We start from the raw sequence: 26,217 nt of genomic DNA on the forward strand, positions 1-26,217 counted from the left end.
ATACTGAACACACATTATTTGAACACAAAGTACATTAAGTTTAACAGTACATTAAAAAAATTAATAAGGTATTTACTAAGCATGAATCGGTTCTAAAAAGCATGGTATGAAGTAACTTTCACAATTTTCATAGGGAAGGCAAAAAGATACACAGTATGATGATTTGTGGACATAATGAACTGGACATGTTTTTTTCCAGTTAAAAGAGAAATAAAACAGTGTAATTAAAAGCACAGTTTATGCATTTAAAAATAAGACATGAATTAAACTTACATAGATGTGTTTAGTAGGTTTTTAGAGAGACTTAATTTTACTTCTTTCTTCATCAATAAATTTTCATTTCAAATATATTTTTTTATTACATACACTATTTAAATTATGCCCCTATGTTACTGTCCACAAATACATTTCAAAATTCTTAAAGTAAATAAACAAATAAATAAAGAAGTCTGTTTGCCATTCCTAGGTTGATATCCAGCTAATGAAGCATGGTTTCAGGAGTAATTCCATTATAATTTATAAATGATCCAGGAAGTAAATACGTGTGTGCATATATACATAAACATACATATACCAAGAGTTACTCTGTCTACAAACACACCAGCATGTATCCTTGATATTTTTTAATCAAATCAAATTAAAAAAAGACTATTCACATGATATTTTGCTTTCATCAGAGATTTAAAAAAGACAACAAAGCAAATTAAAAGAATAAAAATGTTTTCCATTCAATTTACCAATTTCTAACAAGAGTTAGATATCTATGGTTATGGGTGTATATATGTGAATGAACGAATAAATCCTTAACCCACCATATCTTTTTCTCCAGTTTGCAAGCTGTCACCCGTGAAAAGTATGGTGTAGATGGTAGGATGATACTGTACCTGATTGGCTCTGGAGGTGGTCATGGGATCAGATGGAGAGGACTTGGTGGTAGTTGGGGAAGATGGCAATGTCTGGGAACAAAGCAGTTCAGGAGCAAATCAACCTTTACAAGCCTTAGACTGAACAGTTAAAAAAATAAATAAACCAACAAAAGTAACATAACTAGAAAATCAAAATAAATAAAAAATGCCTACGACAAAATCTTTCTCCTACTCATTGGAACTTAATGGAATTTAAAGTCAATTGGATAAATAATGCATGTAAATATGCATGCTTATGCATGTAAAAACAAATTCATGACTTGAAATCAAGATGGTGAACTCACATAAATACTCAAAAATATGCTGACCACATGAGGAATATATTCTTTCCTCTCTCCTCCTCTTGGGGAAAATGAAGACTATAGTAAACACAAATTCCAGCAAGTTCAATGAGCACACTAGAAACAGTTCTCAATCTACAAACAAACAGGGCCAATGTCTGAAAGAAGTTAGACACATTTACTTTGGCACCTTATAATGCACCATTCTATAGCACGGACTATAGCCAGCAAACTGTGTTCCATATCTTACAACAATTACACTGAAGCTACTGAGTTTTTAGCAATAAACTAGCTGCTAAAATATTTATTGATCGTTTTTAATCAAGAGGCAGGTGAAAAAATGTAAACATCAATCTCATGATGGATGAACATGCAACTAATACCTTCACAACAAATTACTACAATATATTTATGATTAGCGTTAAAAATGTTCATTTAGTTGAGCAAAGGTTAATAACTTATCATCAGGCCTGTGTTCAAAATAAACACAAAAAAGAATTAAGAGTCATATTTATTGATCATGTTTTCTAAATAATATACATAAGCTTAACATTAATTCTTGAACATATCAAAAAAGCACTGCTCTGTTTAAAATTTTTATATACACATTTATCTTTTTAAAGTATTAGATCCTGACAGAATAACTCTTCTTTTCTTTTTATAAATGTAGTAAAAATGTAAAATTCCAATTTTCAAAACATAACATACAATACTTATTCAAAGCATGTTTTTTGACATCTTTGTAATATATAAATATTATAAAATATCCAAAATTACACTACTTTTACTTTAAGAAATAAGATGGTAAAATACTATACAAAGTGATTTATCATATGGTCATATAATTACTAACCAAAACTATTTAGAAATAAATGAAGCAAAATTTCACACTTTCAGCAGTTCTGTTACTTACAATCATTGACAGTCCCTCATAAAATAGGTATACATACTTTTGCACTAAAACTCTTAATGCATATGAGAAAGCTGGGACACTGTGAATGCATAAAGTTGCGTATTAGCAAAATATGGGCTTGTACATATGCACACACAAATATTTTAGCTGTATGTTAAGTAATATGAAGATCCATTTTTTCATAGTTTGTACATAAACAAGCAGCCAAAACAGGAAAAAAAAAATCTTAAGAAACAGATCCTTATTTTGCGTTTCCAACTTGTAACTTATGTTATAAAACAATAAAAACAAAAGTAAAACATATACAGCTTAAGCATCAACTGTGACTCTTTCAAGAGGCTTAAGTAAAAAATACTACCATGTATAGGAAATTATAAAAAATATGTAGATTGGCAAAATGTTATTGGTCAGCAGATGCTATATATTGTGAAAAATCACGCCAATTATAAAGGATTCTCCCATGTCTTTGTGTACAAAACATGGGTTCATTCACGAGGGGCTAGAATTATTTAGAAAAAGAAATGTCAGATTCCACAATAGTACAGGGCCAACTCTACTGAATTATAGAATTATACTTCTGATTTTAGTGGGATGATGTAGTATCTCTCTTACCAAAGTCTGAAATTCCAGTGAACTTCCTCATTTAAGCTTAAACTAACAGGAAAAAAAACACAACCAGACTGTAACTTATCCTGATAAGTCTTCTTTATTATAGATTCTTTATTTTATATATATATATATAAAAAATATATATTAAACTCTCACCCTGAACTTCCAAAAAGAAAAAAAAAAAAAAAAAAAGGTTACTATTCTCCAGCAAAACTCTGAAAATATATTTTGAGTAAAATATTTCAGACATCTGATAGTTTGTGTGATCAACACCACTGCTGACTAGGGCATACTGTATTGTATATTGTTTTGGTATGCTAGGCTACTTAATAAAGGGAAAAATAGTTTTTTCTTCACAGGTGTTACTAAATCTAACTAGTGGATTTATAAGAAAATATGTAGAACACTTCAACACACCTAATCATTGATACCACAAGTCATTTAAGAAACTGGAAGCATCTCAGTTTTCAATTAATATCGATCTTCTTAAAGCACAGAAATATATGGCTGTGATGAAAAAGGAGTTCAACAGTCACCTGAGTATCATCTCTATAAAATCTACTAAGTAGAAGGATTTCACAATGCCATTTTAGCAAAAGCTTGTTTAAAATACAATGGAAAAAAGATAAAAACCTTTAAAAGCAAAACAACTGTATTAACTAACAAGAATCAAATACGGGCATACGTACTGTTTTCCAAATATACATACCAATGACAAAATACTGAAAATAGCAATAAGCTTATTTGGTTTGTGTTTTTGGTGTTTTTTCTTTGTATATCAGGTTGTTTGTGTTTGAGGGTTAATCTCTCATTTTGTTTACTGATACAACTGCTTTTATTTTTTAATATATCTATACATATAAATATATAAAAGTGTATATATATATATATATATATATGTATATAAAAGAACTGACAGCATTTCATAAAAATTCATCCCTTCTCATGCTTCTGTATAATTCTGGAGCCACATTAATTTATGGAGACACACCTATTTATTTCTGCAATATTAAAGTAACACAAGGTAATTTCTCAAAAATACAAAAAAAGAAACACAAGCATTTGGATTTTGTATTGAATTTCCACTGGCTGATAAGTAATTTATTGATACACTCTCAACTGCTTTGCAAGAACTTTTACGCAAAATTACTTCTTAAAGAAAGTTGGACAGAGCTCAATAATTCTGATTTATTATGCAGCATAGAATAATTTTTAAAAAATTTGGCAAGTGTTTTGCATTAGGCAAGCACTCGAATTTAGTAGTGATTAGGATTCTGGGAATGAGATGTATAAATTGATTAGAAATCATAAGATGAATTTACATTACAGAGTTTCAATTTTTGAGACTGAAACATGTGTACTATAATTGAAGCTTTCCTGAAATTGCAGGTTGACTGCTGGCAAGGTTATAGAAAAAAGCCAGTCAGAATTTCTGCCACACTCCACTTCTAAGACCTGAGGGTTTTTTTTAAGCTGTATCTTGAATAGTATAGTCCAAGCCATGGTGAAATTGGTCTTCTCTGTTTTCTCAAATATTATTTCCTTTCCTATTACTTATGAGACAATGAATGGAAGACTATATTTACAGGTAAGAGAGTGTTGTTTGTTTTTACTTTAAGCTTCTAGAACAGATGTTTGAGAAAACAGGTTTTAAGTAATAAAAAATTAGCTTAATTTTAGAAATAAAATTCTGTTTGAGCCATATTTGAGTATAGTATTTTCTGAAAGCCCAAGAAAATACTTCTTCCTTGTGTTGCTCACAATAATTCATTTTACTGTGAGAGACTGCTCTCAGGCTGCACAACATACTAAAGGGTGCAGAAAGATGGTCAAAGCATCACACTTCCATGCTTCATATTTTTGAGTAACAGAGTGAAGATATAGCTGTATCACGGCAGTATAGAATACATATATTCCATCTGCAGAGTGTTCCAAAAGGTCTCTGAGCCCTCCTTCAATGACTTCATGAATAGCCTCATGCAGAGCTATGTATAAATGACAAAAGTCACACCCTTATATATATACTAAAAAAATTTCAATACTTATACCCTAGATAATAAAGATTGTACTGAGACAGTTAATTTAATTCTCAGTACCTATTAGTATATTTATATATAGAAGAGTAGAAAGAAAAGGCAGAAAATGAAATACCATTTAAAAACAGGGTTAGAGACATGAAAGCATATAAAGAACATCATTTAAATGTGAAGATGAAACTGCATTTACAGCTTACTGATTTCTAGTTTCTCACTACAGGGCTTGCCAAACAAAGAAAATCTTGGTAATAACATCACCCACATTAAATTACTATTAATGCTAAGCTAATACTGAGTTTCAGTCTTGCATATATTAATATTGGTGCTTTTAAATCCCTGAAATTAATGTGGTGACAAAATTAATTTGCTTAAGCCAATATTTTAATGCGCTTTAAAACAGTGGTATCTTTTTTGAATCGTATTAAATAGTTGAATACCTTCTGCAGCTAAAATGAGAAACAGAGAGCACTGCAAGGCCCTGTTGTGCTGAACAATATAAAAGACTGACTTACTAGACTTTCAACAGTATCAGAGATGAGCCTTTCTAAACAGACCACTTGCTTTGCTAAACTTATTGAGTCTTCTTTTCATCTGCTGTGAACGCCTTTAATCTGTAACTTTGGCAAATGATCCTCACCTCAGTGATTGCTGTATAAACACATAACACACTTTGAAAATAAAATTTGGAAAAATAAATAATCAAGGATTAATAATTTATTTACAAACCAGATTGTAAAAAGGCTACTTTGATGACTTCAGTGATCTAATTTAATTTGCTACCTTTTCACTTCTGTAAAGAACAAATAAAATACATTCTGAAGATATTTCATCCTCTTTGCATTTGACTTTGCTTTTGTGTAGAAGAACACACAGGGCATAGGGCAAGACAAAATGACTAAGAAAGCTAGCTTATATAGATGGAACGCTTACTTATAGGTGTTTATAGAGCTAATTTATCTGTATTTATGAACTCTTGGGGACTTGTCTTTGAAAAAGGAAAAAAGTGTGGTAAGTATGATGTAGAACAAAGATTATCTCGTGTTCTGTCTGGGGACAAAAAACAAACCAGCAGGTGCCCTTTGGATCATCAGAGCAACTCTGGATGGAGGGAACGATTTGGGATGAAGATTACAGTAAAATGGACAAAGAAGAATCAGGACCTTCTCTTTCCTCAAAACTTGTCACAGTAACAGAACTACTACAAGATCTGGTGCTGTTATATAGAAATACCAGAAAACTCATTTAAGTAACCAGGCACAGGCATCAAAACACATAAGAAGATATGGGTCTAAGATTTTTGTAAAAATACCCCAAGTCCTAGAAGGAAAGAAAATGTCATCTTTTGCTTCTGGGCTCCCTTTGGATTTGGAAAAATACCACCAAAACTACAAAGCCATCAGAAGGCACGAGATATTCTTAAGAAAATTCTGAAGTTAAGAACACTGCTGAAAATTCTTGCAATGTTGAATGCTGCTGTTCATCCCCCAACAAAATCTCTATTTGCATTCCAGTTTTGAAGCACATACAATGAAGAGTTAATCACCAGCTACAGAGTTAATTGTGTTCATAAATATAGTTTTGCATACATATTGAGATTATATCCAACAATGGTGAAATGAAACAAAATTAAAACAGTGATCTGGCACCAGAATTAAGTCAAGGGTACACGAGGACATGATATAGTATACATATTTTTATGGAATGCTAAACTTTTGCCATGGGATCTAGATGTATAGAACTGTCTCTCTAGTAAATAATGGCAATTTTTTTTTTTTGTCCTCACAACTTGTAAACACACCTGCATATCTTATTATTCATTGCAGAATGGTAACTGGTGGGATTCTTCACCTATGTTCAAAAGTGAGAAAAGTTTATGAGAAATTGTTGACTAGATGAGGAGACAGTGATTTAAAAACCTACTTTTTATTATGTATCTCAAATGAAAAATATAGAGTTATTTTCTCATATTCTGGAGTTTAGTAAGGTTCATCTAGGTGACAGACTGTTGCTTTAAATATATGATAAAAAGACGAAAGGCTCATCAGAAGGGTTGAAGGCATTTTAAGAAACCAGTGAAGGTTTCTTAAGGAAAGATAGACTTGGGAGTATTGGTGGATGAAAAACTGAATGTGAGCTGGCAATGTGCACTAGCAGCCCAGAAAGCCAGTCATATCCTGGGCTGCATCAAAAGAATTGTGGCTAGGAGGTCGAGAGGCGATTCTCCCCCTCTACTCTACTCTCATGAGACCCCACCTGGAGTACTGCGTCCAGCTCTGGGGCCCCCAGCATAAGAAAGACATGGACCTGCTTGAGCGGGTCCAGAGAAGGGCCACGAAGATGGTTGAGGGCTGGAGCACTTCCCCCGTGAGAACAGGCTGAGAGAGCTGGGGTTGTTTAGCCTGGAGAAGAGAAGGCTGTGGGGAGACCTTATAGCAGCCTTCCAGTACCTAAAGGGGGCCTACAGGAAAAGATAGAGAGGGACTCTTTATCAGGGAGTGTAGTGATAGGATGAGGGGTAACAGTTTTAAACTGGAAGAGGGTAGATTTAGATTAGATATTAGGGAGAAATTCTTTACTCTGAGGGTGGTGAGACACTGGAACAGGTTGCCCAGAGAAGCTTTGGATGGCTCCTCCCTGGAAGTGTTCAAGGTCAGGTTAGATGAGGCTTCAAGCAACCTGATCTAGTGGAAGGTATCCCTGCCCATAGGGGGGTTGGAACTAGGTGATCTTCAAGGTCCCTTCCAACCCAAACCATTCTATGATTCTATGAAGTCTGCCCAGTCTTTAGTCTGAAGAACTCAAATCCTGTATTTAAAAAAAAAAATAAAAATCCTCAATTTAAGCCAATATTTTCAGATCTGTATTCTTAAAGTCAGGTTCTATTTAAGCACTTCAAAGTAAAACTTTTTATTTAAAAATTATGAATGTTTCCTTTTTTTTTTTTTTGTTGATCAGCATTTCTGAAGTAAAAGTAGTCATTTTCACTAGAAGAATGTGAATTTACAAATCTGAGTTCAGGCACTCAGTTTTGCAGATTTTTGAATACAATATCTGGGACCATGATTAATGAAGAGAAGTTAAAGACTCGTGAGAGGTTAATTATCTACTGAAAAAGCTGAAATGAAACTGGCTCCAATGAAAACATTAATTGGAATTTCTATATGTGAAAGCTTTACTCTAGATTTTCAAGGAAGAATTTCTAAAACCTTTGTCCATGCTTCAATAGCTAAACATTTCACAGAATCAAAGAATGATTGAGGTTGGAAGGGATCTCAGAAGGCCACACAGTGCAAACTCCTGCTTAAAGCAGAGTTACCTATAAGATCACACATCTTTCCTTCTATATAATGCACAGTTCTGCAATGGCAGTCTCTGATTCCATGTGCTTCCTGGACAGGCTGCTACAGCACCTGCTATCTGTAAAACGACTGAAAGCTGGAAGGAATATTCAACTAACATACAAAGAAGCAGCAATAGTTTCTGAAGAAGGTGATATGAAAAGACCACATTATGCAGGCTTTTCCATTGTTCATAGGAGCTGCTATTAATTTAGAGGTGAAATTTAAAGCTTTGCATGCTAATTACAAAGCCAAAACAGCTCAGGCTCCTGATCACTTTATGAAAACTGTATTCTGTTCCCCTGGGTTACAATATAGTCTGAAAGAGTTGGAGTGATGCTTCAACTAATAGAGAGAGAAAAGAGAGGTTAGATGCTCATAGCAGTTTCTAGGAAGTAAAAGGGCACAGAAGAGATTGCCTATGTTACATAGGGATAAAAGATGCAAACATTTGTCAATTAAATATCTATCAGATCTGCTTGGAGGAGAGAACTACCTGGTATCTACTGATAAGTCCATAGGATTAGGAGATGTGGAAAAATGCAGTGGAGAAGGCTCAAAAGGAACCAGATAGATTTGTTTGCAAATCTTGTGAAGCTGAAAAAGCTGAAATTAGAAAGTGACCAGAATGTTTGGATAGTGACTTCCATTAGTAAGTAGAAATGCCAGGCCAGACTCAGCCTCCATGTATATCCATGCCTTTCCTGAAGACAGAAAGTGCTGAAACTCAAGCATTCAGCAAAGGGTTTATCTACTGACTTCCTTCATTGAAACTGTAGCCAGAAGCTATTTCCTTTCTTATCTTGCTTCTCTGAGGCGAGTGTCAGTAAAGCAGCCCAGGATAAAGAAATGACAATAGAGAAATGAGAGCTGCATGCTCATATAGACATGGGTGGCATTGCAAGGCTTCAACTACAGGTATCTTCATTCATGGACAGAAAACTACCTTTGCTTTTTGGTAGAAACAGCTAGAAAAAACACCAAAAATATCTTCAAAGTTCCTAATGAAGGTAAAATTTATTATTTCAAATCAACTCTTGATCTCAAATGCTAAGTCTACTTTCTTCAATCTGCAACAAGATACTTTGGGTGCCAAAGTTCTTTGGTAGTACTCTAAGACAGGAAGAACCATGTAAAAGTTTGTGTAAAAGAAGAAATTGTAATTCATAGTCTTATTTTTTTCCAAGTTCAAAATGACTTGTATTATACATTATCCTGATCATTTTAGTCACATTGTAACCTGTCTGCTATTAAAAAAAAAAAAAAAGCTACACTGGAGTTCTAGATCACAATTACCCGTTATAAAATATCCTTTTAATTTCTTAAATAGAGGTATTATATCTTTCATTAAGATACAGGATATTCTGACATTGGAGGATAGATTACTTCACTGCAAACTCTATTTCTAAGCTAACAATTTCACTTCTTGGTAAAAATAATGGATTTTAGATTTATTGAGTCAATATTTATAGCGTATGAATTTATCATAAATAGATTCATTAAAAGAGAAGTTAAAAAATTAATTGTGGTAAAAACTGCTCAACATATGCGCATGCGTATCTCCAAATATTTGCAGCCATATTATTATGCACCTGTATGTATACAGGTAATATATTTACATTTTAAGATGTAGAGCCAGTCAATAAATCACAGTCTTATGAGTTATACGTTTTATTTAGTCTGTGTCTTAACTTCACTGGCAGCGGCTCTGTTCACTAATCCATCCCTCCAGAATTTAATTTAACACTCCAAACATGGAATTGTGTTTAAAAAAAACAAACCACAAACAAACTCCAAACCAACCAACCAAACTAAAAAAAAACAAAAAACAAAACAAAAAACCAAAAACCCAAAACCGAAACAAAACACAAACTGAAAAAACCCTCAAGATCTTTACAAATAAGTTTTCTGGAGAAGTATTGTGGACAAGCTATATCAACTTCAGATACAAGACAGGAAGTATTTAGGTATGTCACTAAACAGCTCTATAATCTCGTTTCTGTAATCTAGATCTTACTGACTTACCTAAAAATTAGCTTCATTTCATTGCAAAGGGGAAAAGCACTTTTCATTGTAACAGAGAACACTCATTTCCCATTGGTTTAAGAAGTATTGGCATAAAATCTAACATTTTATGAGCAGAAAAGCCATTCAAAATACAGATCTATTCAGCTTTTTATCTCTATCTCAGGCATAATAATTTTCCTGTCTAATAATTGAGAAACTAATCTTATAAAATTGGAGCTTTTCTTTTTAGTATTTTCTTATAAATTATCTAGCGTATTTTTTATGTAAAAGTATTGCATATACAGAAAAAATAATATAGTAGTAAATAATAGAAATAATATACAATGGCTTATGCACAGTTTCATCAACCTAAAGCAGTCTGATAGTGCCAAAGTCATCGTGTTCAAACACATCTTCATATAAGCATTCTGTGTATGTCACTATATACAAAGTAAAGTAATTGCATACAGTTACCAAATTACTTTATAGGACACTGAATCTTGCTAGTGTAGAAGGACGAAACAATCTTTTCCCATATAGGACAGGTGACAAACTAAAATCTATCCTATATAGGATAGAGAGACAAGACAAAATTTTACTAATGTTCACTCATTTCTTCATCTTTTTCTTATTCAATGCAATGGAAAATAATTTTAAATCCTGTATGACACATTTCACACTCTCCTTACAGGGCAATTTTTTAAAAAATTAAAATTGTTCTGGAAAATGTAATGAACTAAAATATACTAGATCAATAATACCTTGCAAATATATTTTGCATTGCCCATAAATTTTGAAAGAAGTCAGTGTAAAACAGGCAAAAAGATGCCAAAAATAACATAAAATGAAATTGTAGAAAACATCCCAAGTAAATTATCTTTATATTTTCAAGTTCTTACAGGTAAGATTTTAAAGTATCTAATATAGGATCTAATAAAACCCAACAATTAACATTTTTGTTTTTATTTTATATACATAAAAGTAGGAAACATTCAGTTAATTGTGATTTTTAGTAACGCTAAAGATTTACAAAGAGATTCATTTTTTAAGATTAAAATTCATTGATCTTTAAGTAAAACCTAGAAATGTATTATCACCTTATACAGTAAACAAAAGTTTATGAAAGAAACACATTAGAGCGTGTCATTGAAACTTATAAAACACTGTCTAAAAGAACTGCTGAGAAACATGGAACACGTAAGTATAAGGAAAAAGAGGACCAGTGAATTACTAAAGGGTAATTTTCTTAAAGAACATGATATGTTGACCCCTCACAGCCTTAAAGTTTTAAGACTTCTAAGGAGCTGCTGTGACTCTATTCCCAACCAAAAACTCACTTGTTTGATGCGGTCTGGATTAACAGTGGTCTGAGGCTGTAGAATGCTGACAGGCTCTGTCTTGGCCACATTTTGAGGCATTTCTCGAATCTTCTCTGCAATGAAGCCATGAACTGCATTTAGTGCTTCAACTGTTCCCTGGATCAGACACACCCGCTCTGTAGTACCTGCAAATACCAGAAGTTGATCTGAATAAAGCGGATTCTTCAAGATCCCGCAAACTGCTTCAATTATGGCATAAAGACGGCACTCAAAAGCAACCTTGCAAAACCAACTAGCAATACCTCTGTAAACATACAAGTGAAAGGAGATATTTCCAAAAGATAACATACTGATGGTCTGAAGATGTTTTAAACAACTCCTTTTTGTGTAGATCCTACAAACACATAACTTTCCAAGCCAATCTGGATAATATAAATTAGAAGAAAAAAAAAAAATAAAAGAACAAAACCCATTAGGTTTTGTTGGAAATATTAGCAAATAAGGTAAGCGTGTGCAGAATACATGCCTTTTAAATGATTTTGGTCCAGTTCTAGATCAGCCTAAAATGTTGTACAACTTTTAGGTAACACAAGGTTGAGCATAATAGCTAGTATTATAGAGGCACTTGGAATAAGCTTTTGTAATGAACACCTGAACTGCAAATACATTCATTTAATGTAGACATTATTAGATCATTTCTTAAAACAGCTGCAAGTTGTTATGGCAAGACCTTTCAAGGCCAACTGATCTTATATATTTGAGTATCCACTTTGTCTTTTATAACCTTCCTACCTTACAACATTCCTGCAATAACTGCAATTATTTACTGAATACATGGAGTTTAAGCTGTCTTTAATGTGATTTAGCAGTTGGAAATTATGAAAGCTTGTACCAAATAAGTAGTCAATACCCCACAAATTACATTTCAAGAACTTCTGTTTAGAGTTATGCTGAATACCATTCATGCAGGATATCTAGACTCCACGTGACTACCTTCTAAGCATCCATGTTCTAGGTTGTGGGAAAACACTATACACTTTCAAATAAGTCTCATAGGTGAAATACATATTTATTCTACATGTAAGAATACTAGACCTTTGGTTGCAATGAAGCAGAGGAGGGGACACTTTCCCACCGTACTCATTTGTAAAGACAGGACAGATGCTTAAGAAAAACAGTCCTTGAACATGTTCCTCATTCCCAAACTCTGCAGCAAAGTGTAATCCTCTGTTTCTTGTCATTTCAGTTTTGCCTGGTTTTCAGTTCTAACCGTTCTGTTCTGCTCTGTATCATTTTGCTCAATTCTCCTCTCCAGTCTGAAGCACTTGTATTGGCTGTCACTCCCTCTCCCTTATATCACCATTACTTACTCTCACCTTTAATTTCATTGACTCTTGTGACTTGCCTGTCCCTGTAGCCTGGAGAAAGACAGTCTGATGTGCAATGTTTATCTCATCTTTTGTATACTACCTCACAGAATTTGCAATTCTATGCAGATTACCAACAAACATTAAATAACTACCATAGCTTTAGTTATAATTCTCTATTTCTAGAGAATTTCTTTTTTGGCTTAGACAAAGCCTACATTGCCACACAACCCTTTTCCAAACTGAAATTGTGCTGTTTGTGTTACCAAAAAACCACACCAGTCCTTATTTCTTTGATTTCTTAATTAAAAACATCTACAAGATGGCCAAAGATGGATGCAGAATTGTGGAAAAATACTTCATTTATTTTTGTGACTAGGTGGTTTTAGATGATCTTGTATGGCTTTACTGTATAGCAAAAAAGCTTTTTTTATTATTCGGTTACAGCTTGATACATCCTTACTACACAAAGAATATAAACAAACAGTATTGATTCTAAGGAAACAAGAATGACACCGCACTGTATTCCACATAGCAAACCAATTAAATAGGTGTCACAAAATCAGTTTTGACTTGGAAAACAGGATCTAACAAGAGTTGGAAAAATGAAACTTAAAAGGGAGTATTGTAGTTTCCACTTTTGTTCTGCAGAAATAACAAAACAAGACAACCTAGACATTCAAGTATAACTGCTTTGAAATTTCAGGTAGTACATACTTCCACAAACACATTCTGTACGTTTCCAAGATACTCAAATTAATGATTTTTCATCACCATGTTTTTACCTTCAAATACCAGTAGAACAGTTCTACTAACAGCAGAAAATTATAACATGAAATATCATGATATTAGTGTATTCCTGAAAACATAATAATACTGCCAAAGATATGCCAGATACATATCTCTATTCAATGCCAGTGCACGTTTTGCTTCAAGATTACAGTGGTGGAAGTAAAATTACAAATTTGAGCCATGGAATTACCACAAAAATAAATATAATTTTTGTCATTGATGTATTCCTAGTAAATATTATTGATATGGTCACACGTGAATCTTTTCTGATGAAAAATTCATTCACTCTACCTAAATAAATGAAAATTACAATGCAATGATGTGGTAAATACTAACAAATTTGCAATGATTTCTGAAGTTCACAACATGTTAGTTGGCCTCATTATCATTGTACAATCTGCACAGAATCACAGGCAATACATAGATTAGAGAAATGTACCAGGGAGATAAGTAACCTCCTCCCTAAAATTCCCTTCCTATCAATTTTATGTCTTTAGTAATATCTACTGTTATCAACTCATCTTAAGATACGCTCCTTACAACACTGCAACATAGTCTTTAACAGAGAATAGTACAGTAATCTTAGTCATCTGCAAGAAAAAAATTGGTTTTTATTAGTAAATGCTTCTCGTCTGCTTCTGTGGATGATCTCTAAAAATTAAATATTTCATTACCTAAAGATGAAACAGCACACTAAGAGCCCTGCCTGCTCATTAAATTAATGTATTCATGTACACTTAAAATCTTTCAAAGACTTTTTTCTTAAGAAACAGTATCAGGCAATACTGAAATTCAACTTCGTGGAAGAAGCTCTACAGCAAAACTGATAGAATGAGAAAAACATTTTTTTCTCTATTAAAATATGTTATTTAAAAATAATTACAATTAGGATTAAAACATGTCAATCAGTATTTCAAAAGCTGTCAGGTTAATAATCCTTGAGATAAAATATAGTTAAAATGATTACACTCTTAACAGCAAGTTATAAACGTATCACAACCAAATGCCTATTTGTCAACAGCAAGATTTTTCGAATTTATATGTGACCTGTTATAGTGTCTTTTCAACAAATCAACTTCAAAATACAGTTAATTTTTTTCCCCAAAACATTCCGTCAAAACAGAGTTTAAATGACATAAGTGGAAGTCACCACACAAAATGACACTTGGTTCCTAGACAAAGCTTTCTTAATGCTTTTTCTTCCTACTTGGCTTCCTCCCCCTTTTGCAAACAACTCCTGTGGTTTCTGTGTAAAGCAATCCAGCCCTAAGAAAATGCTCTGGGGAGTCTTTACGTCGCAGTATTAATTGTCTCCTAAATGATGAGATGTGATGTGGATTGATCAATGCAGCTAATGCAAGTGTTCTTTGGGTCAGCAGACAACACACTGAAACAAAACACAGATCAGGTTACGTCCAAGCTACCGGAGCCTAATACGGAAAGCACTTAACAGGGCTGACTACTGTCAAAACATTTGAAAGGAAAACAGTCGATGCTAAACAGGAATTTCATTAGACTTGACACTAAGTGACTAAAGGGTATTCTACAATCTGTGTTATTTTAGAAGGTGCAATATAATAAAAATATGCTTTATGTCATACTACAGACCAAACACACTACATTTTAGTATGTATAAACCAGGATGCAGTAAACAGAAATCACTGTTCCATGAAGCGATACAATTGTGCAAAAGCGCATTTCATGTAGAGTAAGATACATTTTTAAAGTCCATCACAATAGTAGCACATTTTCTTCCAGGGTTACATCAACAAAAAAGAGTAAAAAAGTGTGGAGGAATTGTATACATGTACAGTTGGGAATTGCTTTAATCTTCTGAAGTGATGTTGTCGTATTCCTTCACAAAACTCTAACAGCTTTTCACTCAGATAACAGAGTACAATAATTTACAAGAGTCACATGAAAAGAAAACTGCCAGCTATATGACCAACCTGTATAACAAAAATAATCCTATGAATCACTGAAGTTGGTGAAATTTCTGTCATTTTAAAAGCTTTTAGGCTCCATTAGTGTCTAAAGTAAACTGTCGGATTATTTATCATTTTCAGTTGTTTAACAGTTGCATCCACTCCTTTTTTCACATTTCTCCGAACAAAAGCTCAACCATCTATATGCATACTTTTGCCATATGATTTTCAAAATATGTATTTAAAATACAGATCTCATTTTTGAAGTAGCTGACTTAGAGAAAGCCAAATTACCAAATAATCAGTGCCTTTTTTTTGTGCAAACATAGCCAATATAAAATTATTCTATTTTTTAATTATTTACAATTCAAATCAGAGTTAGGGTCATGTATTGTACATTGTCTTTTACATATAGAGAGATAAAACATATACAAGAATAAGTCTACCACAGAAAATGACCAAATGTAGAGTAGATGGTCATCACTCCTGTACATTCAAAAAACCAGAAAAAATATTGTTATGTATGTTGAATACTACTAAAGTCCATGGCAGAAGTTTGCATGTGGTTGCAAAATAGGAAAACCACTATCTAAATACATGATGATGATGATGCTACAATTGTTTCATGTTTACTTTTTCTAAGGAAACCAAGTAAATAACTCAATATTTGTATGTGCTCTACTTTTCAGCAAGTAAAATGTGGTTTCTTTCCTCTTATATGAGAAATAAAATTCAATTTGCGCATGTATGTTTCAACTTCTTCTTATCAAATAAAAGACGCAGCATGTAATTGCACAAAAAAGCCTGCCTGTACTGCTCACCAAAAATAGATTTTTAAAACTAATGGAGAAAAAAGAAATCTTAATCAGTTTTTTCTTTGTTTTGTTTAGGTTTTAGGGGGAAATTTTTTGGGCCTACATTTTTAATATGAAAACAGATATGGCATGGGAAGTGGTGGAGTCACCATCCCTGGAGGTAAAAGACATGTAGATGTGGTGCTTAGGGACATAGTTTAGTGGTGGACTTGGCAGTGATAGGTTAATGGTTGGACTTGATGATCTTAAAGGTCTTTTCCAACCTAAATGATTCTATGATATAAAATATTATTTTTCTCTGCAGTTCCATGGGAGAGGGAAAGATGAAACCATTAGCAGCCATCAGGCAATTTAAAAGTAAGTAAATAAAAAACTGCTTTGAAATCTAGTGAGTTAGGCCTAAAAGCTAAATAGCTTGCAATAAGTTTTTTTTAATCATTCCTTTTCCCTTCCACCTCCTTCAACCACCTAAAACTTTACTTCTGGCAAATATCCTTGGCAACCACATCACATTAATTTTATCAAGAACATTTTAAATGCAGTTGTGAAACTTCAAAACAACAGACCACATGCTTTTTCTCCGAGAAGGTTGTTACTTACTTATTAGACAACCAATACAGCTTTTAAAACAACCATTAGAATAAATGCTAGAAGACCCAACATGATAAAGGACACTGATGCTTTCAATGTTTTTATTTCTATGCTTAACAGGCATACATCTATATATAGTTACCATTAAACTTTGAATTGTTTGCTTAAAGACTCTGATTCAATGTGTAAGAATTCTACTATATTCACAGAAACACTCACTAAATGTTAAATGTGCTTCTGTATTTTATAAGCCTTAGTTGAAATGTTTTGGGGAATGCACTGTACCTTTCAGAAAGGACTGTCTGGCATTTATATGACTCTATATACATTTCATTGGGCTTTTACATCAATCTTAAAGAGCATTTGAAAACCTAAAAAGCACAATGCATTACCAGCCCAGGGTAATCCCAATACATCCACTAATTAAATCTCCTTATATTTTTCCAGTGTACCATGCCAATTTCTTTTGACACTGAAAGGGAAAACCTGACAGAGGAGCCAAAGCTAAAACCTTAACTAAATGAAAGGCTGCACTACAATCCCTCATCAGCTGATCTGCATTAAGCTTTTCATTTGACAACTCACAGTACAGCAGTCTACTAATCCTAATGTCCCATACGTTTATTTTTGTGACCCACAATCAAACGGCCTGTAGAGTGGGATTCTACATAACACCGCCAGTGGCCACCTTCAGCCTAAAACTGATCTTACAAAAGCTCTTGGTAAAACAGGACTGCACTTTGACACCATTCCTGAGCAACGTAAACATTTTCAATAGCACACTTAACATGAAAATCAGATAAACTCTTCCTTGCATATAACATTTCCTCTCAACACTTGCATAAAACCTCAGCAAATGAAAGTCAGACAATAAAAGTGTGTTTTATTCAAATGCATTAGCAGTATTTCACAACACTTTAAACAGATGTGAAAAACCTTTGTTGTATAAATGACAAAATGTACACAACCTGAAACGCAACATTTAAGAACATTCCTCATACGTGCAAAGTGTCATAGCAATCTCAACACGACAGTTTTCTACTTCGGTCCTTATCTCTCTCCTGTCCTTTTACCTTTGTTTCTTGAGCAAGAATTAACTGGTCTTAATATAGAGCCTGTTCCCTTATTCGTCACAGACAGAAAGATGTCTCTCTCTCAAAGCAAAGCTTGGCGACCTAACAGACTTCCCAAACTGAAAGAAGAAACAAGGGCTGGTAGCAATTCTAGAGCATTGATGTTCTGCATTTGTTTTCATCCAGGCAAAAATTTTGGAACTGTTTGCACAGAACACTTGCACAAATAGGGAGTAAAACTTAACCTTCCCAGACTAAAAATTAAAATAGCAATTTTAATAGCAATTAAAATAGCTGAATAAAAGAAAAAAAATCTAACTGTAGGGAACCTAGGAAGTTGAAAGGAAATAAACATAGCCCTGTAAAAATGTTCTTGGTATCTCTGTTATAAAACCAGGGCATCCTTAACTTTGATTTTAAATTTCAAGATTACTGATTGTATGCATTTAGCTTAACTAAAGCTCCATTCTTCTTTCAGAGAAATTAACTGTTCCCTTTAAAGTTTCATCTGCAATTACTCCTCCTGAAATTCTAACTATTAATATTTTCTGCAGCTACATTATACTTTACATGAGTCAAGCATCTAATAAAGACAGAAAGTTAGAATAAGTGGTCTATTTCTTGAAACACATTAACAGATGTGATGATTACAAAGCACATGAACCTATGCACGTGACTTGCTGAAATCTGCAAAAATACATGTTAGAACTTGGGGTCCTCTAACATCAGTCCTCTAATATTTTCTTATCAGGTGTTCACAGGAAGCCTTACTAGCCTTAGCAGAAGAAAGTGACTGCTGAACTCATGTCTTTTAGGTGTGGCATATGGATAGCCATGCACATATATATGCATATACATATTCATACCCACATATGTACCAATTTGTTTTACTTTTATTGAATATGTGAACCCTTCACTAGAATTCAGATATTGAAATGAATCATGTTTAAAAACTCTGTAAAAGACATGCACTGTATGAGTTGTCAGAGTTATATGAAAACTTCAAGTTTGCAGTCCATTGTGCTCTGGTCACAAGAGTGAATTACATGAATCCAGGTTTAACATAGTTACGAGTCTGAAGAAATGGATTATTCTCATGTGAGAGAGAAACCTAGGAAATTAAAAATATTCAAATAAAAGGAAAAAACCCCCAAACCTCTTAATAATTAAAGGCTTCGAAGGGATGATGAGTCATCTTACAAAGCAAACAATCCCTTGTATATATAGTATTTTGTTGGGTATCAGCTAAGGATTTGATGATGATTTCCCAAAAATTAAATTATATAATGAGAGATGAGGAATTACTGGGTGTTATTATTATACTGTTATGTGTAAGACAGGAAACAAGGATTATAACTACTTTTCTTTGTTTAAGAGTTATTCGTAAAAAACCTGTAGGTTCCACTGCAAAAGCTGGTAAGTTTCCCCAAAACCAAAGGCAAAGGCCAGAGATTTTGTCTTACGATGGTTTTATAAAGGACTGTTCCTTAGATGAGAAACGCTCCGAGAGAAAGTGTGTGTGCAAATCAATGACAAAGGGCTGCAATGAAAGTGAGCACAGACTAATTATGCTTTGGGAAACCATGTTTCTGGAAAATAAAAACTCTAGCACTAAGACAGACCTCAAACCATGGACAGAAGCACTATGTTTTTATTCAGTTTGTTTGGGGAAATGGTTGTCTTAATATATTATTTGTAAAATGATCTATAACAAATGAACTACTGTTTAAACAAACAAAATCAAAACCCACCTGATTCCATCATAACATTTATAACTAACTGTAAAAGCAGTTAGAAAGGGATCAAGAAGAATTTTTACACTTTGCTGCTATTAAATTTTATGTCAGAGAAGAACTTCCCCAAAACAGTATTTGGGGAAACAACCCCCTATTAATTTTCCTTTCTGCCTCTCAAACTGTTCGGTACATCGGCTAACCCAACTGTCATCTTCTCATCTTCAGTTTCCTTAAGTTGGAAAGTGAACACCTTTCCTATAGGTGTCTGTCCTCAAGAACAAAATCATGAAAAAACCCAATGGGAATACAAAATATAGAATTTAACCAAAATGCAAAATATTTACATTTATTAATTGCTATTTAAATGTTTCATCTATTAAAAAAATCAGATGAGTTAGGGTCCCCAAATTACGTGATGTTCTCTGCTAACATGGAAAAATCTGCTTCAATTTTTCTCTTCTTTTTTTTTCTTCTTAACAGTGATAACATGGTTGATGGACAACAATATGCTTCTGACTCACATAAACACTTTTTCAAAAGGAAATGGGGTTGCCACTATGGTGCTTATAAATCTTTTCTAATAATGTAATATAATAATTTGCTTATTAATTTATTTTTAAGATTACCAAGGTGCCTGGAATGTTGCACTGAGTTACTATTTTTCCCCTATCAGTGACCAGTAAGCATCTAAATAAATAAACAAACATGTTAATAAAAATCCAATACCTAAGTTTGATGAAAATGTGAAGGTCTCTGAGAAGCAAAAGCTTTCAAAATCATTAAAAAACAGGCACACACAATACCATCACAAGACCAAATCTGTTGGAGAAAAAAAGAGCTGACCTTGTTTTTGGAAGAGGACCACAGAATAGAAAGAAAAAAATTACATGTGTTTTTCAAGATATCTCGAATTAATTTTCATATCAACAAAAGCACTTAAGAATATTTTTCATGCAAAGTAATGTTCAGTTGGCAATTACAGCTCTTATGCTATGCTATAGTAATATGAACCTTTGTTAATAGTGCCTCCTACACATACAATTACCAAAGGAAAAAACCCACCCATTTAAACAGTAAAATATACTTTGGAAAATTGTAGGAACTGATACATTTTATAATTCAGAGTGATAACAGTTCAAATCACCAAGGGAGCTTTTCTCCTCAAAAATATTTCTCAAGTTCCATAGTTTAAAAGCCTGTGAAAAGCTTTGGAAAATCATCCTAGATAAGGCCAGTTGCTCAAGAAATCAAATTGCCTCATACATTCATTACTATATATCTGTTTGGAGGAAGCAAATACCAAATTTCACGTAAATGAGCTATACTCGAGGTTTAGATTAGAGATTTTATTAAAATATTTGTAATTATATGTGTGGTTTTTATATACTTGCAAGTAAACATTGACAGTGATCACAGAAACATTTTTTAATAGTATGTTTATTACTGTTGAATGCTTTTTAATTTAGATCATGATCCTGCAAGAAATACCTTTATCTATAGCGTTCAAGATAAAATGTAGAGACACACTATAGCAACTGTATCATAAGAATTATTCTACATCCCAGTCTTGAAATACAAGAGTCAAGGATGCATACACCTTATGTTTTCAGACTAGGAAGAACACTGTCATGTCAAAACCAGGATAAGCTTCCATTTTGATGCAGTCATTATAATACACACACAGAATGGGCACATACAAGCACACGTGTGAAAACACAAACACACTTTTTTGTATCTTGCTCCTTCTGTGTTCCTCTCCACTAAATGCTAGCCCAAATCCATGTTCTGCCCACAGTAGATTTTAGCTGATATATGTTTAATTAAATCCATTGCTCACAGCAGTGGACTTCTAGTCCAGGGTTTATATGGAAAGCAGGTAGGAAGAGTTTGTGACTATTGCCCAAGCATTCAGTATGCTACAGTTATTTTTATTTGTCTTCCCAGCTCCTTCCTGACTGACAGATTGTAACCCTTTTAGAGCACGTCCTGTTGTTTTTTCTATGAATGGTATTTATCTCCTCATAAATTTATCTTTCTAAAATGTATGCATTGCATCCAAGGTAGCTGCTTAAGAAAGACAGGGACGTCCACAAACAACGCACCCCATCTACCTTAGGATAGAATCAAGCCACAAAGATACAAAGCTCTCGCCCTTAGCTATACAGCGAGCTTTGAGTATTAGCTTAGGTTAGACACTAGGCTCCTCAAAGGCTCCCTTTATACACACATAACACGATACTGTTTTCCAGAGACAGCTACAACATAAATATTGAATTACTCTTAATACTAAAGCTATAATAATTATTATTAATGCTATGTAACAACATTAAAAGCATCATCTCAGTATATGAATAAGGCAGCATGTAAAATGATTTTGATGCAGTAAGAGGTAAACTGAACTGTCAATAGAGATATTTCCCTCCAAAAGCAAATGCCAGAATCACCTCCACCCACCAGTAGATTTATATAAATTCACAAATATTTTGCCATGTAAAAGTCCACAATAAAAAGGAGTAGAAAATGTTATGTAGACAGAACTGTTTCTAAATAGAACTTTTTCAGAACTTTTTGCACTGGATGACAGCTGCTTTTTCTCTGGTTTAATAGGCATCACACAGCTACATATTCTTTTCTCCTATGCAGTCAAAAATTCCTGCTTCACTGATATTTGCTGGACTATTTTCATTCTTGCACAAAATCACCTTTAAAATAGTCACAGTAGATATAATGGCCTTGGCAAGTTCAGTACCAATGAGCTAAATATCTTGCTGAAATTAATTTTTTGCATGTTCTGTTATAAAAAGTCCACAGAAGATTAAAAAAAAAAAAAAAGAAAGAGGGTTAGGAACCTTAGCCTTTTTAGTTTTTGTACCATTTGACCATCCGAAAGATAATTGGATGAAGTGAACAAAAGATCTCCTACCAGTACTATGGCTGGTCCAGACAGGAGCCTTTTTTATGTGCCAGTCATTTTGCGAGTATTTTCAACCCTTCAAAAGAGTAATGCCACAATTCGATGTTTATACAAATGCTAGCAGATTTCAATGTTTACATTAGTAGATTTGAGGAAATCTGGGCAGCTAGCTCGTGCAACTTCACTGATCAAGAACAGGGCTGAAGAACAGGGGTTTTTTCACCTCCTTTTGAAGAGTGGGTCAAGCATTCCTGTTTAGAAACTGAATGGTGTCAGAATTCATCTGGAATGAACGCAATCAAAATGTTAACAGCCAAAATGTCATTATCAGACCCTTAAATCTGTGGATATTGCCACTGAAGTCATTGACACTTCATAGACAATATGTCTCCAACATAAATCTGCCTGCGAGATAAGAACCTGGACTGAATATACTACTAACCTACTGAATATAATATTGGGTACCATTCTCCATATTTCTGTTCTGTATTAAGCAAATAAATTTAAGCTGAAAAATAAAACACTGAATTGTTCTAGATAGGCTTAGAAGTCATACATTTTCTTCCGTTACATCAAACTCATAAGACTATTTTAGGACTAGCTGAGTTTTTGTCCTGTCCGTCCGTGTCCGTCGTCCCCGGTCCCCATCCCGTCGTTGTCCGTCCCCCCCCCCCGTTTTAAGATGGAAATCCTGTAACTCCCTTTTTAAAAACTGAAATAAATAGTCTTCTGACAGGTCCCGGGTTTGAGATTTTCCATACTTTCTAACATAGAAATCTTTCCACATCCTTATAATGTGCTTACTATTTACCTAGCAGGCACCTGTTAATCTTCCAGTATATCAAATCAGATAGATCTTGATAAGCTAAAAAGAAGCATGATCATTTCTAACATGAATCCATACAAGGTACTGTCTCTGATGCAGACTGTCAGGTTATTAAGCAGTTGATAATGAAAAATAATAAAAGATGCCACATTAAAACAGGATGATCAAATCTAATCACACACTGACACTGTGATTAGAAAACTTTCCCTGGAAGGCAGAGTAAACATTTACCTTCGCTTTGCAAAGAGAATATTACAACAATGTGAATGAAAGTTATGTGTGCCCATATGCACAAGCAATCTGTATAAAACATGAAATAAATAAACCCACTTGAAATAAAACTACTATATAAATGCCTAAAGAATAAATCTCCCCCAAAGTTAAACCATAAGCTCAACATCACGCTCAGAAAACCTCCTCAGAAGTCAGTGGGGAGGAAGGAATCTGCGTCTCTGATAACTCCAAGACAGCAGAGTTTTTCCACTGCTACTCTTCCAGAGAGCCTCCCTGTGGGCTGCAATTTCTAACGAATCTGCACAAGTTGCTGATGCTCAGATACTCCTCCATGGCCCTGCTGTGCAGTAACATAAGATAAACTTCACAGAATTAAGAACCTCACCAGTTCTTCTCCTGAATAGGCAAGGAGAATAGACAAGTTCAGCTCTAAACATCAGACTCTTTACTCATATGAATACACACAAAATTGTCTCCTTTCTCTGTTTGCCTGAGAGCTTATCTTTATAAAATGGCAGCAGAATTATAAATCAAGAATGTGAACTTCCAAGAATAGTACCTATTCTGTACTAATTCTCTGTATGAAATCTGTACCAGGAATGGCCCAGCTGTCCACAATCTTAAGTCTGCTTCCTTCCCCAACACTAAACCAGGGATGCTCACAGAGCTTCTCTACTTCAGCAGCAGGGGAGCATTGCAGGTGCATGTGTTGGGAATGGGTAGGAGGAAGGGTGCAGTAGCTGTTCTGCTGCTCCTCTCTTCCTCTCCAACTGCAGAACTTCTCCCTTGCTGCAGGAAAGGAGCTGGAGCCCAGTAATTCTGCTGAGGGAAGAGACAAATACTGACACCATTCCAAACCTCCCATACCACTTGGTACTACACTTTCCATCACAGGATTTAGAGCCTTAGGGACAGGCACTCCTACAGCAAGATTACACTGGCCAGCAAGAGCTGGATTATTAAAAAAGCATTTACACTCCCCAAACCTTATGATCTCTTACCCCCCAAAATAACAGCATCAGAGTGGGTGGTAATTCTCCCGTATGCTTTTTTAATATAATTGTGACAAATTCAGATGGCATCATCAACCCAGATAAAGTATAATTTTTCACATGCATTAGCAAGCCAAATTAACCTAAGGTAGTAATGTACATTAAGATGAACATAACTGTAAAAATGCTCCAAAGCATTTATATGCCTGAGGAGAAGACAGCCTAACAGCCCCCTGCCCCTTATTTTTTTTTTGTATTTTAAAAATCACCTGCCATCAATAAAGATAATTATTTTTTTCTTGCCCTCAAAACTTAATTACTTGTGGAGTCTTTAAGATTTCATAGTTCTCTATTCACTAGCCATTTGCTCACATCCCTTTTTGGCAAAATAAAATGTATCTTTGGATTTTGGAGAGAGGACCTACAAAATCCTAATCTGTGGAAAAGGTGCAGTATGATGGCTTGCTAAGGTTAGGAATGTCATTTAAATACTAACAAGGTGCATTTTCAAGAATACATTTGAAGTGTCAGTAAACAGAGAAAAGATTAGCTAAACAAAGTAAAATTTTCACAATGTGAAAAGTGTTGTATTAAAATAAATTGAATGGGAAGATTAATTTTGAAATTTGTATATCCAACGCACTGGCAGTTGAAACTTTTAATAACTCTTAACTACTACTACTACTACTTAACATCAAAGGAGATAAACTATCTCAATCTATACTCAAAGTAAATTATGTCTAACAGGGCAATTGACTGGGAACAGCAAAAGTTGAGGAAAAGGCAGGAGAACTGGCACCACTCAAATAATTTACACAGGCAGAACGCCTACTAGTCAGTAATAGATTTTGATCATTTTGACTTAGACATAGTCAAAATAATTAACCCCCAAAATAAATACTGCTCAACTTTTTCTATCAAAATTTTTTAATCAGAGAACTGATTGCATATAAGCATATCCATGTTTTATGCCTTTTTTGACATAGGTATTTGAAATATGTCTAGCACATGTTTCTGGGAGCAGGCACATGCAAAGCACATTAAAAAATAGCTCTCTAAATTGAAACAGATTAAACTACAAACAATTATAAATGAAGAGTTGTGTACTACTTTAAGGCAAAAGCCTAGCAAAAAGCATTTATTCTAGTCTAGAAATAAAAAATTGCAGTAAATAGTTTCTAATCACAGACAGAAACAGCATAAACAAAGTGAAAACTGTCCACTAATATCTTGTATTGATTTGGACCATGTTTCACAGCTATATGCAGTAATATTCTTTTCTGAAACTTTAATTAGTGACTTGTTCTGAGTAGGTAACAAACTGCACGAAGCTGCAGTAATAACAGCATATCCTCTGTTTTCACAGCTTAGAGGCTGTAAGGGGACTGTTTCCAATGCTGTTACTGACCAAGTACATCAGAATTAAGTCAGGTTTTAAAATCTACCTGTTTTCCTCCAAATCTAGTTTTAGGTTTCTCTCCTCAAAAACCAATAAAACAGCCTGAAATAGCAGTGAAAATCCT

The 26,217-nt window shown here is 33.9% G+C and overlaps 1 protein-coding gene across 1 annotated transcript in view; it reads right to left on the reverse strand.

Annotated features, from left to right (window-relative positions):
- NOVA1 (NOVA alternative splicing regulator 1) overlaps positions 1-26,217 on the reverse strand; it is a 158,737-nt gene that overhangs the window by 28,177 nt on the left and 104,343 nt on the right. The window contains exons 3-4 of the mRNA XM_072864951.1: positions 11,448-11,614; positions 885-956 (exon numbers count right to left, since the gene is read on the reverse strand). Of these exons, the coding sequence (XP_072721052.1) occupies positions 885-956; positions 11,448-11,614 (239 nt within the window). The remainder of the gene's footprint in view (positions 1-884; positions 957-11,447; positions 11,615-26,217) is intronic.

This window comes from Ciconia boyciana, chromosome 6, assembly GCF_034638445.1.
Source record: "Ciconia boyciana chromosome 6, ASM3463844v1, whole genome shotgun sequence".
NCBI lineage: Eukaryota > Metazoa > Chordata > Aves > Ciconiiformes > Ciconiidae > Ciconia > Ciconia boyciana.